The sequence below is a fragment of the Salvelinus fontinalis genome, chromosome 1, assembly GCF_029448725.1.
Source record: "Salvelinus fontinalis isolate EN_2023a chromosome 1, ASM2944872v1, whole genome shotgun sequence".
Taxonomy (NCBI): Eukaryota; Metazoa; Chordata; class Actinopteri; order Salmoniformes; family Salmonidae; genus Salvelinus; species Salvelinus fontinalis.
The window spans coordinates 2,358,269-2,386,127 of record NC_074665.1 but is presented as its reverse complement, the minus strand read 5'-3'; the positions used below and the strand labels follow the sequence as shown (position 1 = coordinate 2,386,127).

The window sequence follows — 27,859 nt, the reverse complement described above, 5'->3', positions numbered from 1 at the left end:
TTAATTTTGATCACATTACAATCCGTTTTTTTTCAGGCATCGAAATTCAATGTAGTCAAGTAGGTAATTTTTTTTCACCGTCCTAAGGCATGCAAAAGCACGATCCCTTACCTATGAAGTCAAGTTGAGACTGTTTTCTTTCGACGAAAGAAAAGGTTCAAATTAATCCATAAAATCATTTAATCCTAAAATTTTCCAGTTTTTTCGCGTTTGTCCGCTGACCCCGGTTCGGTTTGATGTTGGTATGTGAATTCGACAAAGTCGTAAGCCGTGTCGGTAGCCAGAGAGCTTTTTCTCTATGATCCTCTCTCTCCGCTTCTGAAACTGACTGACAGATACACAACACCACCCACGGACATCAATATGTTCGCTCATTGGACAACACCTCGGAGTTACCGCCCTTTGGCTTGTAATGATTGGCTGGTTTTCAGATAATACAAAAAAAATGGTTCCGATATATTTCAATGACGGCATGGAAACAGCAAGGCAATGGTAGCGTGGAGATGTAGTCGTCAAAGATTTATTTACACCCTACATAGGCTGGAGAGAGACCAGACAAGGAACGATGTAAAAACTACTACAGCCAGAGTTCCCAGCGGAATAGGCGTCCTGGAAAATGGTTTGTTTGCGTGCCCCACCTACTCCTGCGCTTGCTCTGTGAAGGAGCCATGGCGTATATAGCTAGCAGTAGAAGCGGATGAACATTTTTTCGACCAAATCATCTTGGTTCCACGTCTTATTGCTGGCTCAGTGTATCGCCATCATGGTGTGGTTTGGACAACTATAACAATATTTGATTGTATAGTAACTTGGCGTCTAATCGTAAGTTCATACTGATCAATTGTGATCGTAATATTTTTTGAGAATGTTTAAATAAATTATCTGGAAAAAGCTTGTTGACCTGGGCGCTAATGTTAGCAAATTGGCTAGCTAAGAAAAGGGTCTGAAAGCGGAAGTGGGGACGTTTCCGTGTACCGGCTGACAAGGTGGGTGGAGCTATGTGTTTACCCAACTACAAGATAAAGGAAGAGTAGCGACCAAGCTGAAACTGTGCAACTGTTGTTGTTAGTGACTTATTTCTCCTTTGTGTCGTTAGATAGTGGCTTGTGGGCTGGCATTTCCGTTGGAGCACTTATAAGCAGCACCATCATTCTCATGTTCGCTTTGCTCATAGAAAGATATATTTTATATTAGGTTACATTCGTAGTCGTTTTGCAGTTGGGTTCTCAACCAGCGTGAAACCACAATGATGAAGCCGTTTGTCAGTTTACAGAATTAGAATAGATCATTATTTTATTATACTGAACAAAAATGTAAACGCAACATGTAAAGTGTTGGTCCCATATTTCATGAGCTGAAACGAAAGATCACAGAAGTTTTCCATACCCATAAAAAAGCTTATTTCTCTCATTTTGTGGCCAAATTTGTTTACATCCCTGTTAGTGAGCATTTCTCCTTTTGCCAAGATAATCCATCCACTTGACAGGTATGCAATGGCGATTTTAGCATGTAAATCTTGGGGCAACCTTTATTTTAATGCATGCCAGGAAAGCTATAACACTGAACCTTACATTCATTGCACTATAACGGGGACAAGCGGTGCCCACAAACTGTTAGGGCCTACATAAAGCTGTCCCAACCGCCGAGTCCATACACCTTACCACTGCTACACCTGGCTATCAGCTGAGCCTTATTTCGCAGTGAAACAGTTCCTTCAGCCTCATTTACTGCCTTAAAAAAAAATAAACATGACTGATTTGCTTAAACAAATGTGATTTCTAATGACAACTGAGATGTACAAACTAGTGCATGAAGGAACGACAAGCGGATAAGAGGCAATGGGTCATTTAGATTAAGACATTAATGAACGAGGTAAGACGGACGTAGTCAATATAACTATTTGCTCAGCACCTGAAATGTACAGAACATGGGCCATTCTTACAGTATTCTCCCTGTACACCAAGTCAGAACCATAGGATAAATGAAGGGGGCAGACAATGAAAGCTCTTACAATATTCAGTAATTCAATTTCTCTAAGACAGGCTATAGGCTACATGTGCACCACCAAGTCAGAACAGTAGGTGAAACTGAGGGGGGAAAAAGGACCAAATTATTAGGGTGAGGCACATGGGCTACTAACAGCTTACTACACAACATACACTTAGTATTACTTTCTTAACTACAGTATACATATCTCCCTGGCATATTACATCATTTATGCAGCAGTATACAACATTTTTGGACTCACCTTGTGCTGTGTTCACTTGAACAGGAAGGTGGTGCAGAGGTCCTTCGTGGGCATATTTTGTCAAACTTTATCATCAAAGTCTGGCATTCCCTGGATTTATGGTGCTTTCAAGACAACTGGGAACTCAGGGGGAAAAACAAGGTCGAATCATGACTTCAGTGATCTTAGGGTCAGAGCTCTAGAAAGAGGCCAGAGTTCCCAACTTGCAATTCCCAGTTGGATGACCGTGAAAATGTATTTTTTTTTCCCGAATTCACAGTTATCTTGAACTCACTGAAGTCTGACATTTATCAGTTGTTGTGGTCCCTCAATGTGGTGACAATACAGCATGGTGATAATATGGTATGGTGAGGTCCTTCAGTATGGTGATAATATGGTATGGTGAGGTCTCGGTATGTTGATAATATGGTTGGTGATAATATGGTATGGTGATAATATGGTATGGTGATAATATGGTATGGTGATAATATGGTATGGCGATGGTATGGTGAGGTCTCTCAGTATTTTGATAATATGGTATGGTGAGGTCTCTCAGTATTTTGATAATATGGTATGGTGAGGTCTCTCAGTATGGTGATAATATGGTATGGTGATAATATGGTATGGTGAGGTCTCTCAGTATGGTGATAATATGGTATGGTGATAATATGGTATGGTGATAGTATGGTATGGTGAGGTCTCTCAGTATGGTGATAATATGGTATGGTGATAGTATGGTATGGTGAGGTCTCTCAGTATGGTGATAATATGGTATGGTGAGGTCCCTCAGTATGGTGATAATATGGTATGGGGATAATATGGTATGGTGATAGTATGGTATGGTGAGGTCTCTCAGTATGGTGATAATATGGTATGGTGAGGTCTCTCAGTATGGTGATGGCATGGTATGGTGATAATATGGTATGGTGAGGTCTCTCAGTATGGTGATAATATGGTATGGTGAGGTCTCTCAGTATGGTGATGGCATGGTATGGTGATAGTATGGTATGGTGAGGTCTCTCAGTATGGTGATGGCATGGTGAGGTCCCTGGTCATTCCCAGCCCTACTATGTATGGACAGTAAGTTGATATATTTTGGTAGCCTGCCCTAGACAATATTTCAGAATTCGTGGGCAGTCCATTATATTAAAATGTTTGAATTCAAACTTATTGCTGACAGGTCCACAACAATGTGTCATTGTTTTCTCTCTTTCAGAAACTGACAGTTCTTTGCTAGATACAGCATAAATTGCTGCAAAAGATGTGTGGAAGAATGTTTACAATAAATTGACCTGTAGCTTATGTAAAATATGACAGTATATGGGTAGTCTAAGGTATTGCTGTGACATCAGTGCCTATTTAATCTCAGAGTTTATAGCAAGGCAGGATATCGAAACACAATCTGTTCATAAGAAGAATATTAAACAACAATTTTGTATTTTGCATAGAAGTGTTGGCTGTACAAATTACCCTACGTTTTTAAATAGTTCTGAATATACACTCAAACGTTCAGAATGAGCAGACTGTTTAAGTTGGGGGGGGGGGGGGGTCCCTGCAAAATATCCACACTTTCTGCTGGTCCACAACAAATGGGGTTAGTTGTATAGCTAGCTAACTAAAGTACAGATGAAAGGGGGTTAGTTGTATAGCTAGCTGAAGTACAGATGAAAGGGGGTTAGTTGTCTAGCTAACTAAAGTACAGATGAAAGGGGGTTAGTTGTATAGCTAACTAAAGTACAGATGAAAGGGGGTTAGTTGTATAGCTAGCTGAAGTACAGATGAAAGGGGGTTAGTTGTCTAGCTAACTAAAGTACAGATGAAAGGGGGTTAGTTGTATAGCTAACTAAAGTACAGATAGAAGGGGGTTAGTTGTATAGCTAGCTAACTAAAGTACAGATGAAAGGGGGTTAGTTGTATAGCTTGCTAAAGTACAGATGAAAGGGGGTTAGTTGTATAGCTAGCTAAAGTACAGATGAAAGGGGGTTAGTTGTATAGCTAGCTAGCTAGCTTGCTAAAGTACAGATGAAAGAGGGTTAGTTGTATAGCTAGCTAAAGTTCAGATGAAAGGGCGTTAGTTGTATAGCTAGCTAAAGTACAGATGAAACGGGGTTAGTTGTATAGCTAGCTAGCTAAAGTACAGATGAAAGGGGGTTAGTTGTATAGCTAGCTAAAGTACAGATGAAAGGGGGTTAGTTGTATAGCTAGCTAAAGTACAGATGAAAGGGGGTTAGTTGTATAGCTAACTAAAGTACAGATGAAAGGGGGTTAGTTGTATAGCTTGCTAAAGTACAGATGAAAGGGGGTTAGTTGTATAGCTTGCTAAAGTACAGATGAAAGGGGGTTAGTTGTATAGCTAGCTAAAGTACAGATGAAAGGGGGTTAGTTGTATAGCTAACTAAAGTACAGATGAAAGGGGGTTAGTTGTATAGCTTGCTAAAGTACAGATGAAAGGGGGTTAGTTGTATAGCTAGCTAAAGTACAGATGAAAGGGGGTTAGTTGTATAGCTAGCTAGCTAAAGTACAGATGAAAGGGGGTTAGTTGTATAGCTAGCTAGCTAAAGTAGAGATGAAAGGGGGTTAGTTGTATAGCTAGCTGAAGTACAGATGAAAGGTTGTTAGTTGTATAGCTAGCTAAAGTACAGATGAAAGGGGGTTAGTTGTATAGCTAGCTAAAGTACAGATAGAAGGGGGTTAGTTGTATAGCTAGCTTGCTAAAGTACAGATGAAAGGTTGTTAGTTGTATAGCTAACTAAAGTACAGATGAAAGGGGGTTAGTTGTATAGCTAGCTGAAGTACAGATGAAAGGGGGTTAGTTGTATAGCTAGCTAAAGTACAGATGAAAGGGGGTTAGTTGTATAGCTAACTAAAGTACAGATGAAAGGGGGTTAGTTGTATAGCTAACTAAAGTACAGATGAAAGGGGGTTAGTTGTATAGCTAGCTAGCTAGCTAGCTAAAGTACAGATGAAAGGGGGTTAGTTGTATAGCTAGCTAAAGTACAGATGAAAGGGGGTTAGTTGTATAGCTAGCTAGCTAGCTAAAGTACAGATGAAAGGGGGTTAGTTGTATAGCTAACTAAAGTACAGATGACAGGGGGTTAGTTGTATAGCTAACTAAAGTACAGATGAAAGGGGGTTAGTTGTATAGCTAGCTAAAGTACAGATGAAAGGGGGTTAGTTGTATAGCTAGCTAAAGTACAGATAGAAGGGGGTTAGTTCTATAGCTAGCTAAAGTACAGATGAAAGGGGGTTAGTTGTATAGCTAACTAAAGTACAGATGAAAGGGGGTTAGTTGTCTAGCTAGCTAAAGTACAGATGAAAGGGGGTTAGTTGTATAGCTAGCTAGCTAGCTAGCTAAAGTACAGATGAAAGGGGGTTAGTTGTATAGCTAACTAAAGTACAGATGAAAGGTTGTTAGTTGTATAGCTAACTAAAGTACAGATGAAAGGGGGTTAGTTGTATAGCTAGCTAAAGTACAGATGAAAGGGGGTTAGTTGTATAGCTAGCTTGCTAAAGTACAGATGAAAGGGGGTTAGTTGTATAGCTAGCTAAAGTACAGATGAAAGGGGGTTAGTTGTATAGCTAGCTAAAGTACATATGAAAGGGGGTTAGTTCTATAGCTAACTAAAGTACAGATGAAAGGGGGTTAGTTGTATAGCTAGCTTGCTAAAGTACAGATGAAAGGGGGTTAGTTGTATAGCTAGCTAAAGTACAGATGAAAGGGGGTTAGTTGTATAGCTAGCTAAAGTACAGATGAAAGGGGGTTAGTTGTATAGCTAACTAAAGTACAGATGAAAGGGGGTTAGTTGTATAGCTAACTAAATTACACATTAAAGGGGGTTAGTTGTATAGCTAGCTAAAGTACAGATGAAATGGGGTTAGTTCTATAGCTAGCTTATCTTTTGGTTTAAACAACAAGGCAGAAACGGACACAATCTCCACGAGTTTTGTAACTTCAAATGGAAAGAAGCAGAGAGGATAAGATTTAGTTTGAATTGAGGTGAAATGCATGTCTTCTAGCAAGTTCCATTAAACAGTAAGGGTTTCCAGTGTCAACCCGTTCATAAATGTTATCTAGCTAGTTCCATCAAACAGTAAGGGTTTCCAGTGTCAACCCGTTCATACATGCTAAAGAGTGTTAGCGTACCCCCTAGGGATGGGTGGTGGACGCTTTTACTATATTCTGCTATTGATGCACGGACCGCTTTGGGGTTTTTGGTATAAGGGTATTTTTAATGTTTGGTTTGTTAAATGTCCGGTTTTATAGTTTGTTGCTCTGTTTTGCTACTTGAATCCTCTCTCTCTCCGTCTCCTTCCTACTGCATGCTGCTAACCAGACCAAGCCCTGCCCCCCCCCCCCCCCCCCCCCCCCCCCCCCCCCGATCACTCAAGGAGAGGGCAGTTGCTCAACCACAGTCACGAGCACTTTTCTTTCTGTTCACTCTGCAGTTTAGTTTATTAGGATTCCCATTAGATACTGCACATACAGCAGCTTCTCCTCCCTGGGGTCCACATACAACATACAACATACAACATACAACATACAAAGTACAGAACAGTTGTAGACGAGATCACTTAAGATATTTATTTATTTCAGAGGTTATATATTTTAGAGACAACGTACTATTTCCACACTATTCATATTGTTAAATGAGATCTTTAGAGAGGAGAGGCGCTTGGATACAATATGTTATTAAATCTAAACACTATTTTTTGGCAGAGTGACAGATCATTCCACGATGACATGACTCTATACATAACTGAGTAACCTCTGGTAACAGATCATTCCACGATGACATGACTCTATACATAACTGAGTAACCTCTGGTAACAGATCATTCCATGATGACATGACTCTATACATAACTTAGTAACCTCTGGTAACAGATCATTCCACGATGACATGACTCTATACATAAGAGTAACCTCTGGTAACAGATCATTCCACGATGACATGACTCTATACATAACTGAGTAACCTCTGGTAACAGATCATTCCACGATGACATGGCTCTATACATAACTGAATAACCTCTGGTAACAGATCATTCCACGATGACATGACTCTATACATAACTGAGTAACCTCTGGTAACAGATCATTCCACGATGACATGACTCTATACATAACTGAGTAACCTCTGGTAACAGATCATTCCACGATGACATGACTCTATACATAACTGAGTAACCTCTGGTAACAGATCATTCCACGATGACATGGCTCTATACATAACTGAGTAACCTCTGGTAACAGATCATTCCACGATGACATGGCTCTATACATAACTGAGTGGCAGATCATTCCACGATGACATGGCTCTATACATAACTGAGTAACAGATCATTCCACGATGACATGGCTCTATACATAACTGAGTAACCTCTGGTAACAGATCATTCCACGGTGACATGACTCTATACATAACTGAGTAACCTCTGGTAACAGATCATTCCACGATGACATGACTCTATACATAACTGAGTAACAGATCATTCCACGATGACATGGCTCTATACATAACTGAGTAACCTCTGGTAACAGATCATTCCACGATGACATGGCTCTATACATAACTGAGTAACCTCTGGTAACAGATCATTCCACGATGACATGGCTCTATACATAACTGAGTGGCAGATCATTCCACGATGACATGGCTCTATACATAACTGAGTAACAGATCATTCCACGATGACATGGCTCTATACATAACTGAGTAACCTCTGGTAACAGATCATTCCACGATGACATGGCTCTATACATAACTGAGTAACCTCTGGTAACAGATCATTCCACGATGACATGACTCTATACATAACTGAGTAACCTCTGGTAACAGATCATTCCACGATGACATGGCTCTATACATAACTGAGTGGCAGATCATTCCACGATGACATGGCTCTATACATAACTGAGTGACATATTAAATCTGTTTTTGGTTTGGGTACTGTGAAGAAACCCATAGTGATGGGTCTGGTGGTTATGTATGTCTGTTCTGAAGTGAATGCAAATAAATAGAGTTTACAAGTGGTTAGGCCTTTTCAACACACACACACATTTCTTTAAATGACTGAGCAGAAATCGACTACTTCTCTTAATCATGAAAGGCTATCATGCATGTTGTGTGTGTGTGTGCAGTTAAGGGCAAGGTGCGCTGCTCTGTTTTGAGCCAGCTGCAGCTTTGCTAGGTCTTTCTTTGCTGCACGGACAGTAATGAAGATCGGACTGGTTTTTATAACAGACATACCCCCCCCCATCTTCACAACAACTTTGTCAATATGACTTGACCGTGATAAAATTTGATTTGGTCAGTTATTTGTCACATACACATGGTTAGCAGATGTTAATGCGAGTGTAGCGAAATGCTTGTGCTTCTAGTTCCGACAATGCAGTAATAACCAACAAGTGATCTAACCTAACAATTCCACAACTACTACCTTATACACAGTATATACATATACATACGAGATGAGTAATGTAGGGTATGTAAACATTATATTAAGTGGCATAGTTTAAAGTGGCTAGTGATACATGTATTACATAAAGATGGCAAGATGCAGTAGATGATATAGAGTACAGTATATACATATACATATGAGACCATCCAATGTTCCTCTTAGGAGTTCGGCTTCTCCAACGTGTTCAACGGTTACACCCTTTATACACACCTCCAGTTGAGGTGTAGGCCTGAGAGGAATGTTTTGAACCAAGTACAATGCTTTGGGTTTTAGATGTATTTTTAAGACCAATTTATTGGTATCCATTCTGACTGTAACTCCTTGTCAAGAGTCTGAGCTCACTGGCTGTAGGTGCTGATGTGTAGAGTGTGCAAACATAATACTTTTAGCTTCTTCTAAGACAAGTGGCAAATCATTTTGTAAGAATGGAGAAGAGTAACGTCCCAAGGGAACTGCCCTGAGGGATACCGCACTGTACATACTGTACCAGTCAAAAATTTGGACACCTACTTATACCAGGGTTTTTCTTAATTTTTTTTAAACTATTCTTTACGTTGTGGAATAATAGTGAAGACCTCAACTATGAAATAACACATGGAATCATGTAGGAACCAAAAAAGTGTTAAACAAATCAAAATATATTTGAGATTCTTCAAAGTAGCCACCCTTTGCCTTGATGACAGCTTTGCACACTCTTTGGCATTCTCTCAACCGGCTTTGAGGTAGTCACCTGGAATGAATTTCAATTAACAGGTGTGTCTTGTTAAGTTAATTTGTGGAATTTCTTTCCTTCATAATTCATTTCCAACCGCCGTGTCTTTGTGAGACACAGAGTAGATGAACGGATGATGTCCCCATGTCTGGTTACCACCGTGAAGCATGGAGGAGGAGGTGTGTTGGTGTGGGGGTGCTTTGCTGGTGACACTGTCAGTGATCTATTTAGAATTCAATGCACACTTAACCAGCATGGCTACCACAGCATTCTGCAGCGATACGTCATCCCATCTGGTTTGGGCTTAGTGGGACTATCATTTGTTTTTCAACAGGACAATGACCCAAAACACACCTCCAGGCTGTGTAAGGGCTATTTGACCAAGAAGGATAGTGATGGAGTGCTACATCAGATGACCTGGCCTCCACAATCACCCGACCTCAACCCAATTGAGATGGTTTGGGATGAGTTGGACCGCAGAGTGAAGGAAAAGCAGCCAACAAGTGCTCAGCATATGTGGGAACTCCTTCAAGACTGTTGGAAAAGCATTCCAGGTGAAGCTGGTTGAGAGAATGCCAAGTGTGCAAAGCTGTCATCAAGGCAAAGGGTGGTTACTTTGAAGAATCTAAAATACATTTTGATTTGTTTAACACTTTTTTTGGTTACTACATAATTCCATATGTGTTATTTCACAGTTTTGATGTCTTGACTATTATTCAACGATGTAGAAAACAGTAAAAATAAAGAAACTCCGGAATGAGTAGTTGTGTCCACACTTTTGACTGGTACTGTAGCTGATGTTGGAGATGCCTCCATTGACGAATGCTCTGTTCTATTGAATAAGTAACTCACCCACCATGTGATGGCAGGTCATGTAAAGCCATAACAAGTTCATTTTTTTCAATAACAATATATGAACCTCAAACGCTACACTGAAATCTAACAATACAGCTATACTGAACAAAAATATGAACTCAACATGCAAAGAATTCTAAGACTTTACTGAGTTACAGGTCATATAAGGAAATCGGTCAGTTAAATGATTAGGCCCAAATCTGTCTTTCACATGAATGGTTCACAGATATTATAATATTTTTCTTTTTTTAAACGATATGGGCGTGGATCAGAAAACCAGTCAGTATCTGGTTTCACCACCATTTGCCTTTTGCAGCGCAACATCAAATTGTGGAATGTTGTCCTCATCCTCATCAATGGCTCTGTCAAGTTGCTGTATATTGGCGGGAACTGGAACATGCTGTCATACACATGGATCCAGAGCATCCCAGACATGCTCAATGGGTGACATGTCTGGTGAGTGTGCAGCTAATGGAAGAACTGGTACATTTTCAGTTTCCAGGTATTGTGTACAGATCCTTGCGACATGGCGTCGTGTATTATCATGCTGAAACATGAGGTGATGGTGGAGGAGGAATGGCACGACAATGGGCCTCAGGATCTCGTCATGGTATCTCTGTGCATTCGATAAAATCCAATCGCTTTTGTTGTCCGTAGCTTATTCCTGCCCATACCATAACCCCACCGCCACCATGGGGCACTCTGTTCACAACGTTGACATCAGCAAACCGCTCACCCACACGACTCCATACGCGTGGTCTGCGATTGTGAGGCCGGTTGGATGTACTGCCAAATTCTCTAAAACCATGTTGGTGGCTTATGGTAGAGAGATGAGCATTCAATTCTCTGGCAACATTTCTGCCAATTGCAAGCTTCCTGAAAACATGAGACATCTGTAGTGTTGTGTGACAAATTGTAGTGGCCTTTTATTGTCGCCAGCACAAAGTGCACCTGTGTAATGATCATGTTGTTTAAACAGCTTCTTGATATTCCACACCTGTCAGGTGGATGAATCATATTGGCAAATGAGAAATGCTCACTAACAGGGATGTAAACAAATTTGTGGCCAAAATTTGAGAGATTTTCTGGTATCTTTTATTTCAGCTCATGAAACATGGGACCAACACTTTACATGTTGCGTTTTTCATATTTTTGTGGTTTATTTTTATTTTTACTCTGACATGCCACGACCCACCATTAGCATATTTTGACAACACTGTTTGTAAGCTTTCAAACTCAATGTTTTGTCTTTTCCAGACATGGATGTCATGGTGGGGTATGCGTAATGGGTCTACTTTGAGCACCTTTTTATCTCCTGAATGGTTTGGCAAAAAAGTCACTTTCTTACCCCTTCCATGGGCAAACATGTACGGAAAGCAAATGTTTTTTGTTTGTTTAAATCGTAAGGGATACTGTCAAAGTGACTGGTGTGTAAATCCTTTTGAATTCAGTCACTCAATTAGCCATGCTAGCTAACAATGTTTATATTGGGAAGTTAGACTAGCCAGCTATCTAAACTCGTAGTAATCATGAACGTATACTGACTCGGCAAGAAGGGCACATGCCCACGGGCCTTGACCTCCAGGGTTCCCCCATTTTTTTGATTTTGTTATTCACTCTGTCAACTCTTTTTTTCAGTCACTTTGGCACATGTTGTAGATATAAGTGGTATATTTTCAAACGTATATTTTCAAACAAAATTCTGAACTGATAACACTGGTAATGCCCCCTATCTTATGTTCAAAACTTTTTGGGGATTTCACATCTTTCACCCCTGAAGCACTACAGGAATATGGCTCTGAACATAAGCAGTAACACCTCCGCCGTAGGAATTCCTGTCGCTTCTGTAGATGTATTGTTACTACTGTATCATCAAAGGAATTGTCTCAGAGATGGTCAATATATGAATGTTATCTGATGTAAGCAAGTCTTTGATTTCATTAACCTTATTTCTAAGGCTACATACAGTGGACAAAACATTAGGAACACTTTCCTGATATTGTGTTGAACCCACTATTGCCTTCAGAACAGCCTCAAATCATTGGGGCTTGGACTCAACGTGTCGAAAAGCGGTCCACAGGGTTCCCGGGCCCATGTTGACTACAATACATTCCACAGTTGTCAAGTTGGCAGGATGTCCATTGGGTGGTGGACCATTCTTGATACACACGGGAAACTGTTGAGGGTGAAAAACCTACCAACATTGTAGTTTTTGACACACTCAAACCGGTGCGCCTGGCACCTACTACCATACCTCGTTCGAAGGCACTTAAATATTTTTTTGTTGCCCATTCAACCTCTTGAATAGCACACAATCCATGACTCAATTGTCTCAAGGTTTAAAAAATCCTTCTTTAAACCGGTCTCTCGTCCTACACTGATTTTGAAGTGGATTAAACAAGTGACATCCAATAAGGGATCACTGCTTTCAGCTGGTCAGTCTGTCATGGACAGAGCAGGTGTTCCTACAGTACATACCTTCATTTTAATCCCAGCCCCTATCTCCACGACGCCTCTTGCCATCATTGTAAATATTATTTGTTTCTTCATTTTAATTGCCTCTTAAATTAAAGAATTCCAATTAAATGTGACGGATCAATCGTCAGAAACGGGGGTGTTGTAAAACAGTTGCTATTGTAAAAAATGTAGCGCAGTGTTGAATGCCATTTCTGCAACATTGTACAACAACCTTTTCTACTTGACTTGTCAACTGATACAGTATCGCCTGTCTGCTCTTCCTCGACAGACCCTGTCCCTTGTTATTGCTAGCTTCAACAGATTTAAACCCATCCTCTGCCTCCCTCCGTCTTTTCAACTTTTCTTTTCCCTCCAATCCTCCTCGCTTAACCAATTACGCAACTCCTTCTGAAAATATTCAACTTTTCCTAGCCAAAATCTATTTTTAGCCTCCTCGAGAGAGACATGCTAAGCCCTCAGTCTATCTGACATGTCACCTCTGTGACACTTTTTTTTAATATAGACAGGTGTTTCTTTCATGGCCAAGAAATTGGATTGGCCACAGGTGGACTCCAAGTTGTAGTGACATCTCAAGGATGATTAAATTTAAATTTGATGCACCTGAGCTCAATTTGTCATAGCAAAGGGATGGGAATAGTTATGAAAATTAGATGTTTCTAATTTTGTCATTATAAGGTGAGAGAATTATATTTAATTCATTTTGAAATTAAGCTGTAACAACAATTCTAGAATAGGTCAAGAGGTATGAATGCGCTGTACATGTGAAAATTGCACCAAAAGTATTTACTTAAAAAAAAATCTCCACCCCATCTAAAAAAATAAATAAAAAAAAATACAGAATTGCAGGACATTAGCTGGAAAACTACAGAAATAATATACCTGTCCCTTGGCAAAATGTGTAGAATTGCAGGAAATTAACATTAAAACTTCAAAAATGTTCTCTGCCATCAAGGGGGAGGGGGGGGGGCACTAAAATATTTTGCCTCCATCACAGCTCTATCCTGGCTTCCTGAACTCACTAGGGACTTCATCTCATATTAATCGTGTCCGTCTGACAGGTTTTTTTTGTTGTTGTTTTAAAATCTCTGAATTATTTTAGATGACTTTGATCGAGTTGGCTATAAATCGATATCTGAATGTTCTGGAGTGACAACCACTCCCTCCTGCTGCGCTACGATGTACTGACTGCAGGCACGTCAGTGGCTGCGACGTAGGGTTCAGATAGGAGTTGACGGACAGTCGGAAGAGCGAATGAAATGGTAGGAGGGACATCCCACCTTCAAGTGGTGTCAGATTTTCACATCCTACGCCACATAGGCGTGCGGTAGGACCTAGGGTGTCCACACAGACGCGCGGTAGGACCTAGGGTGTCCACACAGGCGCGCGGTAGGACCTAGGGTGTCCACACAGGCGCGCGGTAGGACCTAGGGTGTCCACACAGGCGCGCGGTAGGACCTAGGGTGTCCACACAGGCGCGCGGTAGGACCTAGGGTGTCCACACAGGCGCGCGGTAGGACCTAGGGTATCCACACAGGCGCGCGGTAGGACCTAGGGTGTCCACACAGGCGCGTGGTAGGACCTAGGGTGTCCACACAGGCGCGCGGTAGGACCTAGGGTGTCCACACAGGCGCGCGGTAGGACCTAGGGTGTCCACACAGGCGCGCGGTAGGACCTAGGGTGTCCACACAGGCGCGCGGTAGGACCTAGGGTGTCCACACAGGCGCGCGGTAGGACCTAGGGTGTCCACACAGGAGGACCTAGGGTGTCCACACAGGAGGACCTAGGGTGTCCACACAGGCGCGCAGTAGGACCTAGGGTGTCCACACAGGCGCGCGGTAGGACCTAGGGTGTCCACACAGGAGGACCTAGGGTGTCCACACAGGCGCGCAGTAGGACCTAGGGTGTCCACACAGGAGGACCTAGGGTGTCCACACAGGCGCGCAGTAGGACCTAGGGTGTCCACACAGGCGCGCAGTAGGACCTAGGGTGTCCACACAGGAGGACCTAGGGTGTCCACACAGGCGCGCGGTAGGACCTAGGGTGTCCACACAGGCGCGCGGTAGGACCTAGGGTGTCCACACAGGCGCGCGGTAGGACCTAGGGTGTCCACACAGGCGCGCGGTAGGACCTAGGGTGTCCACACAGGCGCGCGGTAGGACCAAGGGTGTCCACACAGGCGAGCGGTAGGACCTAGGGTGTCCACACAGGCGCGCGGTAGGACCTAGGGTGTCCACACAGGCGCGCGGTAGGACCTAGGGTGTCCACACAGGCGCGCGGTAGGACCTAGGGTGTCCACACAGGCGCGCGGTAGGACCTAGGGTGTCCACACAGGCGCGCGGTAGGACCTAGGGTGTCCACACAGGCGCGCGGTAGGACCTAGGGTGTCCACACAGGCGCGCGGTAGGACCTAGGGTGTCCACACAGGCGCGCGGTAGGACCTAGGGTGTCCACACAGGCGCGCGGTAGGACCTAGGGTGTCCACACAGGCGCGCGGTAGGACCTAGGGTGTCCACACAGGCGCGCGGTAGGACCTAGGGTGTCCACACAGGCGCGCGGTAGGACCTAGGGTGTCCACAGATTTTATAAGTGAACATGTTGGTCTAAGGTTTTAGGAACTCATGCCCTAAGTAGTGCACACGTTTTGACCAGGGACAAAGGTAGTGCACTATGTGTACGGGATAGGGGGCCATTTACCACAGAGTACTTTTTTATTAATTTTTTGGTTGATTTTTTTTATTTTTTATTATTATTATTATTATTTTATTATATATATATATTTTTATTATTATTTATTTTTATTATTGTTTATTTCTTAGTTCACATTCTCTACTCCTGCAGGTTCATTGATTGGTGGAAACCGCAAGTGATGGATGGAGACATGGATTCAGCAGGGCCGGAGAGGATTCTGCTGGAACCCTACAAGTACCTGCTACAGCTGCCAGGTACACACACACACACACACACACACTATGTAGCTGCTAGGTGTACACACACACACACACACACACACACACACACACACACTATGTAGCTGCTAGGTGTACACACACACACACACACACACTATGTAGCTGCCAGGTACACGTATGCACACACACACACACACACACACACACACACACACACACACACACACACACTATGTAGCTGCTAGGTGTACACACACACACACACTGTGCAGCTGCCAGGTACACACACACACACTGTGCAGCTGCCAGGTACACACACACACACTGTGCAGCTGTCAGGTGAGGAAGGCCCTACAGCCATGATACCAACATGCCGGAAACAGCTGGTGGTCCTTGGCTGTGTGGTTTTCATTAGACTCACATAGAGACGTTTTGTAGACTACAAATGTCCTCCCCGTCTTTCAGCTCTGTTATCCTAGTCCTGTTCTCTACAGATCCTCCTTTTGAATCAGGAGCCCTAAAGAAATAGGATGGCGTTAGGTTTTCTGGAGGCGACGTCATCGTGTCATTTAATGGACTAGTGAGCAGAACGTCAAGCTGTTGGGAACAGCCCCTTGAGGTAGTGATCAACATGACCATCTGCCTTGAGGTAGTGATCAACATGACCATCTGCCTTGAGGTAGTGATCAACATGACCATCTGCCTTGAGGTAGTGATCAACATGACCATCTGCCTTGAGGTAGTGATCAACATGACCATCTGCCTTGAGGTAGTGATCAACGTGACCATCTGCCGTTAAAACAGCACTCCTGTCTCCCTTTTTTCACCTCATTTAACACCTGATTTACTTAACAAAAAGGCACTTTCCTTTTTTGGTTCTCTATTGTTTCTCAAAGTACGGTGGATGCCGATAACATCATGGATTCCCATCAGATCAAATCCTTCAGTACCCTACTCCTTGAACTTTTCTGTTTTGCTCGAAACATATTTGTTTTACCCTTTTAGCGCAGTATTATCGAACTCATTCCATGGAGGACTTTGTGTCTGCTGGTGTTTCCTTTTCAATTAAGGCCTAAACAACCAGGTGAGGAGAGGTTCTTTATTAATTATGTGACGTCGATTCAACAATCGAGTACAAGGGAGGAGTGTGAACCTGCAGACACTCGGCCTTCCGTGGAATGAGTTTGACATGTGCTTCAGTGTGTGTACTTTACTGTAGTCACAGTGCATTCGGAAAGTATTCAGACCCTTTGCCTTTATCCACATTTTTATTACGTTACAGCCTTAATCAAATAATTGATGAGGGTGGGAAAAATGTAATCAATCTACACAAAGTGAAAGTAGGTTTTAGAAATGTTTTGCAAATGTATAAAATAAATACATACCTTATTTACTTAAGTATTCAGACACTTTGCTATGAGACTCGAAATTGATCTCATGTGCATCCTGTTTCCATTGATCATCCTTGAGGTGTTTCTACATCTTGATTTGGAGTCCAAGGTCCCACAGTTGAAGTCCCGGTATCATGCTTAATTATAACAGAAAATACACAGAATATATATATATATATATATATATATATATATATATATATATATATATATATATATATATATATATATATATATATATATATAATGAACCACGTCCATCAACACTGTAAAGGTTTTTTTTTTTTTTACATTACAAATGTAGACTTAGAGGACATAGAAACCGACCCCTGGTATAATTTGGGATGCTTTTTCAGGCATTCATTAGGGGAATGATAATCTCAAATTAAATCTGAGTTAGTGATTCATTTCTACTTTAGAAAAAGGCCCTAAAAATTTTTTATTAAAATGTCTGAACTTCAGCAGAAATATGGTCTTTTACTTTTAGAAGAGAGCCAACAACTACAGGTTAAACTCAGAATACTACAAATACATTCATTTGAAACAATGCAATTTAATGAAAATGTGAAACGGCTTCTATGAAAATCTATATAAATCAGAATTAAACAGTTGGACTGAATCTACAGTCTTCTTAGACCAACACGACTGACAAAACATAATCATGAAACACAGATCACCCCAAGATAAATACTCGACACAGTTAAAACATTCACATGGAGAAAAGGACTAGGAATGGATGACTTTCACATAGAAATCGATTTAACGTTTTGGGACATAGTGCCGCCCCTATTTTACACACATGACAACGCACACGTCACTTAATTCAGTACTTCCGAGTTCCATGTATCAAACCGATTATTTCGGTTATATTAAAACCAGGAAAATCTGAAGTGTCCCCTGCTGATTACAGACCCTTTAAGTTTAAAAAAAAAAATAACTTTTACCAGATTTGTTACATATTAGTCAAATAGGGTTTATTAAAAATACACACTTACAAAAACAAGATAAAAATGGATGTTGATGCTGAAAAGGCTTTTGATCGTCTTGAATGGCCTTTTACTTTCAAAACTTTGGACGCTTGCAACTTTACAGCTGAAATAATACATACATAATAATACATAATAATATTACATAATAAATAATAATATTATATAAATGTCGTAAAGCAAAACAATACGCAAATAATACATTATCAGATAAGAAATTTTAACAAAAGGGCACAAGACAGGGATGTCCTCTCTCCCCCTCATGTTTGCGCTGGCAATTGAATTTTTTGGGCCTTCCTCTATACCAGGCGGTGTCAGGTCCTGCATCGCAGGGAGCTCAGCTCCAGTGATGTGTTCCTACATGGGTAGGAAGTACATGGGGGAAATTCTCAATTCGGCAAAAGTCTCGTCTCATCTCCTCAACTCTTCCGTCCTCTCTCGTCCATGACCCGGAAGCCGATAAGTGGTCGAGGAGAGTGTCAATTCATTAGTATTCACACCTCCTCCAGAACCTTCTCTCCTAAACAAAGCTGACAAAAATAACTGTAGAAATGCCTTTCAACCTTTCCTAGTAAACCCATTCTGGTTTATAGACGGGTGTTTCATCTTCTAGTAAACCTGTTTTTTTTTTTTACTGTTGAAGGCTTTTATCATATTCCAGATTCAATGGGATGTTTTCTGGCATGTGTCCCAAAATAGTACTCTATTCACCATATAGTGCACTACTTTTGACCAGGTCCATGTTTTATATACGGTATAGTAGTGCACTATATAGGGCATAGAGTGCCATTTGGGATATAGGCCTGGTTGTTCAAAGTAAAGAAGTGGGGCCTCAGGAAATACTTTTTAGTTTCTTGTTGAGCTTTGAAACATGTTTGTGTCACAAATGGCACCCTATTCCTTATGTAGTGCACTACTTTTGACCACTATAGAAAATAGGGTTCCATTTGGAACACCAACATGTGGTCTCAGTGGTCTGATCAAAAGTAGTGCATTCTATAGGGAATGGGGTTCCATTTGTGATGCAAGCATGTGCTCTCATTGGTCTGATCAAAAGTAGTGCATTCTATAGGGAATGGGATTCCATTGGTGACACCAACATGTGGTCTCAGTGGTCTGATCAAAAGTAGTGCATTCTATAGGGAATAGGGTTCCATTTGGGATGCAAGCATGGCAGTGGTCTTTGTTTGTGTCCTTTTTTTCTGTCTTTTTTTTTTTAATTAAACTTTTTTTTCCTTTTGGACTTTTTCAGGAAAACAAGTACGGACTAAACTCTCTCAGGCGTTTAACCACTGGCTCAATGTTCCCGAGGACAAACTTCAGGTAAGGACCAGGGATGTTTCAATGAGCTTATTTCCCAAATGGTCAATAGTAGTGCACTATAAAGGGAATAGGGTGCCAGACCTGGTCTATAGTAGTGCACTATAAAGGGAATAGGGTGCCAGACCTGGTCTATAGTAGTGCACTATAAAGGGAATAGGGTGCCAGACCTGGTCTATAGTAGTGCACTATAAAGGGAATAGGGTGCCAGACCTGGTCTATAGTAGTGCACTATAAAGGGAATAGGGTGCCAGACCTGGTCTATAGTAGTGCACTATAAAGGGAATAGGGTGCCAGACCTGGTCTATAGTAGTGCACTATAAAGGGAATAGGGTGCCAGACCTGGTCAATAGTAGTGCACTATAAAGGGAATAGGGTGCCAGACCTGGTCTATAGTAGTGCACTATAAAGGGAATAGGGTGCCAGACCTGGTCTATAGTAGTCCACTATAAAGGGAATAGGGTGCCAGACCTGGTCTATAGTAGTGCACTATAAAGGGAATAGGGTGCCAGACCTGGTCAATAGTAGTGCACTATAAAGGGAATAGGGTGCCAGACCTGGTCAATAGTAGTCCACTATAAAGGGAATAGGGTGCCAGACCTGGTCTATAGTAGTGCACTATAAAGGGAATAGGGTGCCAGACCTGGTCTATAGTAGTGCACTATAAAGGGAATAGGGTGCCAGACCTGGTCAATAGTAGTGCACTATAAAGGGAATAGGGACATGGTCAATAGTAGTGCACTATAAAGGGAATAGGGTGCCAGACCTGGTCAATAGTAGTGCACTATAAAGGGAATAGGGACATGGTCAATAGTAGTGCACTATAAAGGGAATAGGGTGCCAGACCTGGTCAATAGTAGTGCACTATAAAGGGAATAGGGACATGGTCAATAGTAGTGCACTATAAAGGGAATAGGGTGCCAGACCTGGTCAATAGTAGTGCACTATAAAGGGAATAGGGACATGGTCAATAGTAGTGCACTATAAAGGGAATAGGGTGCCAGACCTGGTCAATAGTAGTGCACTATAAAGGGAATAGGGACATGGTCAATAGTAGTGCACTATAAAGGGAATAGGGTGCCAGACCTGGTCAATAGTAGTGCACTATAAAGGGAATAGGGACATGGTCAATAGTAGTGCACTATAAAGGGAATAGGGTGCCAGACCTGGTCAATAGTAGTGCACTATAAAGGGAATAGGGACATGGTCAATAGTAGTGCACTATAAAGGGAATAGGGTGCCAGACCTGGTCAATAGTAGTGCACTATAAAGGGAATAGGGTGCCAGACCTGGTCAATAGTAGTGCACTATAAAGGGAATAGGGTGCCAGACCTGGTCAATAGTAGTGCACTATAAAGGGAATAGGGTGCCAGACCTGGTCAATAGTAGTGCACTATAAAGGGAATAGGGTGCCAGACCTGGTCAATAGTAGTGCACTATAAAGGGAATAGGGACATGGTCAATAGTAGTGCACTATAAAGGGAATAGGGTGCCAGACCTGGTCAATAGTAGTGCACTATAAAGGGAATAGGGACATGGTCAATAGTAGTGCACTATAAAGGGAATAGGGTGCCAGACCTGGTCAATAGTAGTGCACTATAAAGGGAATAGGGACATGGTCAATAGTAGTGCACTATAAAGGGAATAGGGTGCCAGACCTGGTCAATAGTAGTGCACTATAAAGGGAATAGGATATGTTTTGTGATGCATCCTTTCAACATTTAGCTTTATAAATACTCTGTAAATACAGGTTTGTATGAAAAATCCTGAAAAAGTAATGTAATTAAACAATGTTGTATTCCTGTAAAAGTCAAGGAAATTAGTTACATTTTGGTTCATGTAATTCATTTAGGCACACTTAAATACATTGTATCAATCACTTAGAAATCTGCCACCACCTGCGTATGATGCCAATGCGAGTGGGCCATTGGTCACGGAGAGAGAGTGGGCCATTGGTCACGGAGAGAGTGTGGGCCATTGGTCACGGAGAGAGAGTGGGCCATTGGTCACGGAGAGAGAGTGGGCCATTGGTCACGGAGAGAGAGTGGGCCATTGGTCACGGAGAGAGAGTGGGCCATTGGTCACGGAGAGAAAGTGGGCCATTGGTCACGGAGAGAGAGAGTGGGCCATTGGTCACGGAGAGAGAGAGTGGGCCATTGGTCACGGAGAGAGAGTGGGCCATTGGTCACGGAGAGAGAGTGGGCCATTGGTCACGGAGAGAGAGTGGGCCATTGGTCACGGAGAGAGAGTGGGCCATTGGTCACGGAGAGAGAGTGGGCCATTGGTCACGGAGAGAGAGTGGGCCATTGGTCACGGAGAGAGAGTGGGCCATTGGTCACGGAGAGAGAGTGGGCCATTGGTCACGGAGAGAGAGAGTGGGCCATTGGTCACGGAGAGAGAGTGGGCCATTGGTCACGGAGAGAGAGTGGGCCATTGGTCACGGAGAGAGAGTGGGCCATTGGTCACGGAGAGAGAGAGTGGGCCATTGGTCACGGAGAGAGAGTGGGCCATTGGTCACGGAGAGAGAGTGGGCCATTGGTCACGGAGAGAGAGTGGGCCATTGGTCACGGAGAGAGAGTGGGCCATTGGTCACGGAGAGAGAGTGGGCCATTGGTCACGGAGAGAGAGTGGGCCATTGGTCACGGAGAGAGAGTGGGCCATTGGTCACGGAGAGAGAGAGTGGGCCATTGGTCACGGAGAGAGAGAGTGGGCCATTGGTCACGGAGAGAGAGAGTGGGCCATTGGTCACGGAGAGAGAGTGGGCCATTGGTCACGGAGAGAGAGTGGGCCATTGGTCACGGAGAGAGAGTGGGCCATTGGTCACGGAGAGAGAGAGTGGGCCATTGGTCACGGAGAGAGAGTGGGCCATTGGTCACGGAGAGAGAGAGTGGGCCATTGGTCACGGAGAGAGAGAGTGGGCCATTGGTCACGGAGAGAGAGAGTGGGCCATTGGTCACGGAGAGAGAGAGTGGGCCATTGGTCACGGAGAGAGAGTGGGCCATTGGTCACGGAGAGAGAGTGGGCCATTGGTCACGGAGAGAGAGTGGGCCATTGCGGCAGCAGGTCGTTGTATAAAGTAATGATTAACAATAGACTCTAACTAGATACAGTGCCTTAGGAAAGTATTCAGACCTCTTCACTTTTTCCACTTTTTGTTACGTTGCCGTATAAAAGATTGAATACAAAAAAAATCCTCAGCAATTTACACACAATATCCCATAATGACAAACCGAAAACAGATTTGCAAAAATGTCTAAAAAACTGTTAAAAAATAAATACCTTATTTACATAAGTATTCAGACCCTTTGTTATGAGACTCGAAATTGAGCTCAGATGCACCCTGTTTCCATTGATCATCCTTGAGATGTTTCTAGAACTTGATTGGAGTCCACCTGTGGTACATTCAACTGATTGGACATGATTTGGAAAGACACACACTCCTGTCTATATAAGGTCTCAGTTGACAGTGTATGTCAGAGCAAAAACCAAGCCATGAGGTTGAAGGAATTGTCTGTAGAGCGCAGAGACAGGATTGTGTCGAGACACAGATCTGGGGAAGGGTACCAAGACATCTCTGCAGCACTCCACCAATCAGGCCTTTATGGTAGAGTGGCCAGATGGAAGTCACTCCTCAGTAAAAGGCACATGACAGCCCGCTTGGAGTTTGCCAAAAGGCACCTAAAGACTCTCAGACCATGAGGAACTAAGATTCTCTGGTCTGATGAAACCAAGATTGAACTCTTTGGCCTGAATGCCAAGCGTCACGTCTGCAGAAAAGCTGGCACAAGCCCTACGGTGAAGCATGGTGGTGGCAGCATCATGCTGTGGGGATGTTTTTCAGTGGCAGGGACTGGGAGACTAGTCAGGATCGAGGGAAAGATATCCTTGATGAGAACCTGCTCCATAGCGCTCAGGACCTCAAACTGGGGTGAAGGTTCACCTTCCAACAGGACAACGACCATAAACACACAGCCAAGACAACGAAGGAGTGGCTTCGGGACAAGTCTGAGTGGCCCAGCCAGAGCCCGGACTTAAACCTGATCGAACATCACTGGAGAGACCTGAAAATAGCTGTGCAGCGACACTCCCCATCCAACCTGACAGAGCTTGAGGATCTGCAGAGAAGAATGGGAGGAACTCATCAAATCAAATTTTATTAGTCACATGCTCCGAATACAACCTTACAGTGACATGCTTACACACACCCACAAGAGGGGGTACTGGTACAGAGTCAATGTGGAGGCTATATACAGGGGGTACTGGTACAGAGTCAATGTGGAGGCTATATACAGGGGGTACAGGTACAGAGTCAATGTGGAGGCTATATACAGGGGGTACCGGTCAATGTGGAGGCTATATACAGGGGGTACCGGTACAGAGTCAATGTGGAGGCTATATACAGGGGGTACAGGTACAGAGTCAATGTGGAGGCTATATACAGGGGGTACCGGTACAGAGTCAATGTGGAGGCTATATACAGGGTGTTACGGTACAGAGTCAATGTGGAGGCTATATACAGGGGGTACCGGTACAGAGTCAATGTGGAGGCTATATACAGGGTATTACGGTACAGAGTCAATGTGGAGGCTATATACAGGGGGTGCCGGTACAGAGTCAATGTGGAGGCTATATACAGGGGGTACCGGTACAGAGTCAATGTGGAGGCTATATACAGGGGGTACCGGTACAGCGTCAATGTGGAGGCTATATACAGGGGGTACCGGTACAGAGTCAATGTGGAGGCTATATACAGGGGGTACCGGTACAGAGTCAATGTGGAGGCTATATACAGGGGGTACCGGTACAGAGTCAATGGGCACCGGTTAGTCGAGGTAGTATGTACAGAAGTTTACATCCACTTAGGTTGGAGTCATTAAAACTAGTTTTTCAACCACTCCGCACATTTATTGTTAAACTATAGTTTTGGAAAGTTGGTTAGGACATCTATTTTCTGCATTACACAAGTAATTTTTCCAACAATTGTTTACAGACAGATTATTTCACTTATAATTCACTGTATCACAATTCCAGTGGGTCAGAAATTTACACACACTAAGTTGACTGTCCCTTTAAACAGCTTGGAAAATTGCAGAAAATTATGTCATGGCATTAGAAGCTTCTGATAGGCTAATTGACAAAAATTTTGTCAATTGGAGGTGTACCTGTGGATGTATTTCAAGGCCTACCTTCAGACTCAGTGCCTCTTTGCTTGACATCATGGGAATCAGAATAAATCAGCCAAGACCTCAGAAGAAAAGTTGTAGACCTCGACAAGTCTGGTTCATCCTTGGGAGCAATTTCCAAACGCCTGAAGGTACCACGTTCATCTGTACAAACAATAGTATGCAAGTATAAACACCATGAGATCACGCAGCCGTCATACCGCTCAGGAAGGAGAAGCGTTCTGTGTCCTAGAGATAAACGTACTTTGGTGCGAAAAGTGCAAATCAATCCCAGAACAACAGCAAAGGACCTTGTGAAGATGCTGGAGGAAACGGGTACAAAAGTATCTATAGCCACAGTAAAACTAGTCATATATCAACATAACCTGAAAGGCCGCTCAGCAAGGAAGAAGCCACTGCTCCAAAACCGCCATTAAAAAGACGGACTAGGGTTTGCAACTGCACATGGGGACAAAGATCGTACTTTTTGGAGAAATGTCCTCTGGTCAGATGAAACAAAAATAGAACTGTTTGGCCATAATGACCATCGTTATGTTTGGAGGATAAAGGGGGATGCTTGCAAGCCGAAGAACACCATCCCAACCGTGAATCACAGGGGTGGCAGCATCATGTTGTGGGGTTGCTTTGTTGCAGGAGGGACTGGTACACTAAACCAAAATAGATGGCATCATGAGGTAGGAAAATGATGTGGATATATTGAAGCAACATCTCAAGACATCAGTCAGGAAGTTAAAGATTGGTGGCAAATGGGTCTTCCAAATGGACAATGACCCCAAGCATACGTCCAAAGTTGTGGCAAAATGGCTTAAGGACAACAAAGTCAATGTATTGGAGAGGCCATCACAAAGCCCTGACCTCAAACCTATAGAGAAGTTGTGGGCAGAACTGAAAAGGCGTGTGCGAGCAAGGAGGCCTACAAACCTGACACTGTTACACCAGCTCTGTCAGGCAGAATGGGCCAAAATTCACCCAACTTATTGTGGAAGGCTACCTTAAACGTTTGACCCAAGTTAAACATTTTAAAGGCAATACTACCAAATACTATTTGAGTTTATGTAAACTTCTGATCACCTGGGAATGTGATGAAAGAAATAAAAGCTGAAATAAATTTCATTATTTATATTATTTATTATTTATACATCATTCTCTCTACTATTATTCTGACCTTTCACATTATTAAAATAAAGTGGTGATCCTAACTGACCTAAAACAGGGAATTGTTACTTGGATTAAATGTCAGCAATTGTGAAACTGAGTTTAAATGTATTTGGCTAATGTGAATGTAAACAGAGTAGCAGTAATGTCAGTGTGGTTAGTGTCCAGTGACTCCAGTGCAAAATTAATTAAAAAAGAGGGTAAGTAATCTGGGTCCATTTGATTAACTGTTCGGCAGTCTCGTGGCTTGGGGATAAAAGCTGTTATGGAGCCTTTTGGTCCCGGACTTGGCGCTCCTTGATAGTGCAGCTGAATAACTTTGAGATCCTTGACAAATCTTTTCAGCCTCCTGAGGGGGGAAGAGGCGTTGTCGTGCCCTCTTCAGTACCGAGTCAACGTGGATCTGAGGGCCCATGAGCCTCCTGGGGGGGACGAGGCGTTGTCGTGCCCTCTTCAGTACCGAGTCAATGTGGATCTGAGGGCCCATGAGCCTCCTGAGGGGGGAAGAGGCGTTGTCGTGCCCTCTTCAGTACCGAGTCAATGTGGATCTGAGGGTCCATGAGCCTCCTGGGAGGGAAGAGGCGTTGTCGTGCCCTCTTCAGTACCGAGTCAATGTGGATCTGAGGGCCCATGAGCCTCCTGAGGGGGGAAGAGGCGTTGTCGTGCCCTCTTCAGTACCGAGTCAATGTGGATCTGAGGGTCCATGAGCCTCCTGGGGGGGAAGAGGCGTTGTCGTGCCCTCTTCAGTACCGAGTCAATGTGGATCTGAGGGTCCATGAGCCTCCTGGGGGGAAAGAGGCGTTGTCGTGCCCTCTTCACAACTGTCTTGTTGTGTTAGGACCATGATAGGTCCTTAGTGATGTGGACACCCTGGAACTTGAAGCTTTCGACCCGCTCCACTACTATGGGGGCGTGCTCGGTCTTCCTTTTCCTGTAGTCCACGATCAGCTCCTTTTGTGTTGCTCTCGTTGAGGGAGAGGTTGTCCTGGCACCACACATGTTTCTGACCTCCTTATAGGCTGTCTCGTCGTTGTCGGTGATCAGGCCTAACACATCGGCAAACTTCATGGTGTTGGAGTCGTGCATGGCCACGCGGTCATGGGTGAACAGGGAGTACAGGAGGGGACTAAGCATGCACCCCTGAGGGGTCTCCGTGTCAAGGGTCAGTTTTGCTTACTCTCACCACCTGGGGGTGGCATGTTAGGAAGTCCATGATTCAGTGGCAGAGAGAGGTTTTCATTCCTAGGGTCCTTAGCCTAGTGATTAGCTCGGAGGGCACTATGGTGTTGACCGCTGAGCTGTAGTCAATGAACAGCATTCTCATGTAGGTGTTCCTTTTGTCCACGTGATAAATGGCAATGTGGAGTGCCGTCAGTGAATATGTTTGGCGGAATTGGAGTATGTCAAGAGTTTCTGGGATAATGGTGGTGAGCCATAACCAGCCTTTCAAAGCATTTCATGGCTACAGACGTGAGAGCTACGGGCGGTAGTCATTTAGGCAGGTTACCTTAGTGTTCTTGGGCACAGGGACTACGGTGGTCTGCTTGAAACATGTTGGTATTACAGACTCGGACAGGGAGAGGTTGAAAATGTCAGTGAAGACACTTGCCAGTTGGTCAACGCATTCTCTGAATTTTAACCTGTTTAGAAGTTGGCTACGGAGAGCATGATCACATAGTTGTCCAGAACAGCTGGTGGGTGTCCTTATGCATGGTCCAGTGTTGCTTGCCTCGATGTGAGCATAGAAGCTGTTTAGCTCGTGTGGTAGGTTTCCCTTTGTAATCCCGTTTATAGTTTGCAAGTCCTGTCACAGCCGACAAGCGTCAGAGCCGGTGTAGTAGAATTGGATCTTGATCCTGTATTGAGACTCTGCATGTCTGATGGTGAGTCAGAGGGCTTTGCGGGATTTCTCAAGTGTCTGGTTTAGTGTCCCACTTCTTGAAAGCAGCAGCTCTAGCATTTAGCTCGGTGCGGATGTTGCCTGTAATCCATGGCCTCTGGTTGGGATATGTACGTACAGTCACTGTTGGGATGACGTCATCGATGCACTTATTAAGTCATTGACTGATGTGGTAAACTTCTCAATGTCATTGGATGAATCCCGGGAACATATTCCAGTCTGTGCTAGCGAAACAGTCCTGTAGCTTAGCATCCACTTCATCGGACCACTTCCGTATTGAGC

At 43.4% G+C, this 27,859-nt stretch overlaps 2 protein-coding genes across 10 annotated transcripts in view; one reads left to right on the top strand and one right to left on the bottom strand.

Moving 5' to 3' along the window:
* arid4b (AT-rich interaction domain 4B) overlaps window positions 1-319 on the bottom strand; it is a 238,767-nt gene extending 238,448 nt beyond the window's left edge. For all 4 annotated transcript variants that reach the window (XM_055935867.1, XM_055935783.1, XM_055935955.1 and 1 more), the window contains exon 1: window positions 112-319. The gene's annotated coding sequence lies outside the window, so the exon portion shown is untranslated. The remainder of the gene's footprint in view (window positions 1-111) is intronic.
* ggps1 (geranylgeranyl diphosphate synthase 1) overlaps window positions 1-27,859 on the top strand; it is a 44,952-nt gene that overhangs the window by 1,232 nt on the left and 15,861 nt on the right. The window contains exons 1-3 of one of the 6 annotated variants that reach the window (XM_055936430.1): window positions 464-619; window positions 15,572-15,675; window positions 19,272-19,342. In XM_055936430.1, the coding sequence (XP_055792405.1) occupies window positions 15,600-15,675; window positions 19,272-19,342 (147 nt within the window). In that variant the 5' untranslated portion in view covers window positions 464-619; window positions 15,572-15,599. Of the gene's footprint in view, window positions 1-463; window positions 620-641; window positions 987-15,549; window positions 15,676-19,271; window positions 19,343-27,859 lie in introns of those variants that run through there. The other 5 variants (XM_055936251.1, XM_055936514.1, XM_055936164.1 and 2 more) reach the window with 5 other exon arrangements.